Below are 1,866 nucleotides of genomic sequence, written 5' to 3'. Positions count from 1 at the left end.
GGACAAGCCGCCGCTGCTCGTCTCTCAGGCAGCGCTTCCTCCCCCAGCGGAGAGGAACCAGCAGCAGCAGAAGCAGGAGGAGGAGGAGGAGCGCGTAAGAGCCCCAGCTGGAGTACAAAGGCGCTGATGAGAGTGATGACCGGCCCCGCCATGATCCTTTTGGGTTCCCCCAGGAAACCAGCAGCAACGAAAGCTGCACAGGCGAAGACGAAGGCGGACGGGGCGCAGTGAGAGGGGGGGCCTTTATTTCTTCTTTTTTATGCAAAAAGTTTTATTTAAATTGTTTTAATATAATATATTATGCAGAATTATATTTTATTGGGTCAATGCTTTCAGGGGAACATAGGCTATGCATCTCCTCCGTCCTGTTTCCTTTTCTGTTTCTGTTTTCGTTTCAGTTGTTCTATGTAATCTTTGTTGTTCTTCCTGTTGCTTTTGTTTGTTTTGTTGGTTTTCTGTTGTTTTTTCCTTTTTCGTTTTGCTATTTCTGTTGTTGTGTGTTGTTCATGCTGAAGCGTGGAGATGAAATTCATGTTTTTTCTTTTTTTTTTTTCTGTTGCCGATGTTGAATATGATATTTCTTTTGTTATCGATTCAACAATTATGTTTGTTTGTTTGGCGTTGCTGTTTAGAGGCAGCAGCAGTAAGCGTTTATTCTTACTCAGCAGCTGTGTTTATATGATGCATGTTGCTGCTGCCTATAGTTAGATCGTCGCTGTTATATTAGAGAAGTATAATATATAAGTTCTTTGTATTTTGCTTGCTGAGGAGGATAGAAAGAAGTTTATTTGTATCAACGATACAACAAAAACCCCTGAGCTTAGTTTTTAAAAAGAAAGCTGAAACGCTTTCTCTCTGTTTCACTGAAACCGCGTGGTGTTCGTTGCTTACTGTTTCTACGTGTGTGTATTTGTTCTGATTACGCCAATTCAACATTTCTTTTATCTCATTTTTTTTTATTTTTTTGGGTTTTGCTTTCTCTTTCGTGTTTCCGTGTGCAGATGCATCGACCCCATGGCGGCACTGTACTCTAGCGAGCCCCTGGCTCCTCGGTGGTGGGATAAGATGAGTGAAATGGCGTTTCTGGCTACGACTTCTTCTGCGTGGTCAGCAGGGGGCGTTGCGCAGTGTACAGAAACCCCAGATACAAGAGGGGAGGGTCTGGCGCTGCAGCCTCCTTGCATTGGGGTGGATTTGTTGCTGCAGTTCTATGAGGAAAGCGTCGTGCTAGATATCCGCCCCCGGGCTTCATTTGAACTTATGCATCTAAACAAGGCTATTAACGTCACTCCTAAAGATGTATGCGAGCTGATCAGCCTCCTTAAAGAAGGACAAATGACGCTCCCTGACCCCAAAGGCGTGCATATACAAATGCAGAAATTCGGTGGCAGCAGTCGACCCCTTATCAGCAAGATGACTCGTGCTGCATCTGGCGCTTCATCGTTTGAAGCATTTCAAGCAGCAGCAGCAGAAGCGGGAACAGCAGCAGCAACAGTTTCTGCTACAGCAGCAGCTGCAGCTGCAGAGGCTCAACATGCAGCAGCACAAGGAAGGGGAGGCCAGGGCCCCCCTTCTGCTCCACTNCTGCAGCTGCAGAGGCTCAACATGCAGCAGCACAAGGAAGGGGAGGCCAGGGCCCCCCTTCTGCTCCACTAAAACCATGGATTTCAGCGACGATGAGCCGTTTGCCTCTAATTGTTATAGTAGGAGATAAAGAAGACTGCGGAGGGGGGCTCGCGAGGCGGCTTGTGAACGCAGGGGTTGCCTGTGTTTGTGTTCTGCTTGGGGGCATCGACGCTCTGCAGCTGGACGCCCCCAAAGATTTCCTCACTATGAAACCGAGAAAATAACGCCGATTTAATTTAT

The 1,866-nt window shown here is 47.1% G+C and overlaps 1 protein-coding gene across 1 annotated transcript in view; it reads left to right on the top strand.

Annotated features, from left to right (window-relative positions):
* EMH_0082870 (TBC domain-containing kinase (incomplete catalytic triad), putative) overlaps positions 1 to 1,656 on the top strand; it is a gene marked incomplete at both ends in the record, with an annotated part of 2,301 nt that extends 645 nt beyond the window's left edge. Inside the window, 3 exon segments of the mRNA XM_013500586.1 lie at positions 3 to 227; positions 1,002 to 1,583; positions 1,587 to 1,656. Coding sequence (XP_013356040.1) covers positions 3 to 227; positions 1,002 to 1,583; positions 1,587 to 1,656 — 877 coding nt within the window.
* Between the last annotated feature and the right edge of the window lie 210 nt (positions 1,657 to 1,866).

The sequence above is a fragment of the Eimeria mitis genome, genomic scaffold (assembly GCF_000499745.2).
Source record: "Eimeria mitis Houghton genomic scaffold, Emh_scaff5570, whole genome shotgun sequence".
Lineage (NCBI taxonomy): Eukaryota > Apicomplexa > Conoidasida > Eucoccidiorida > Eimeriidae > Eimeria > Eimeria mitis.
Note: the sequence above shows the minus strand (reverse complement) of the source record. Positions and strands in the feature narration are given on the sequence as shown.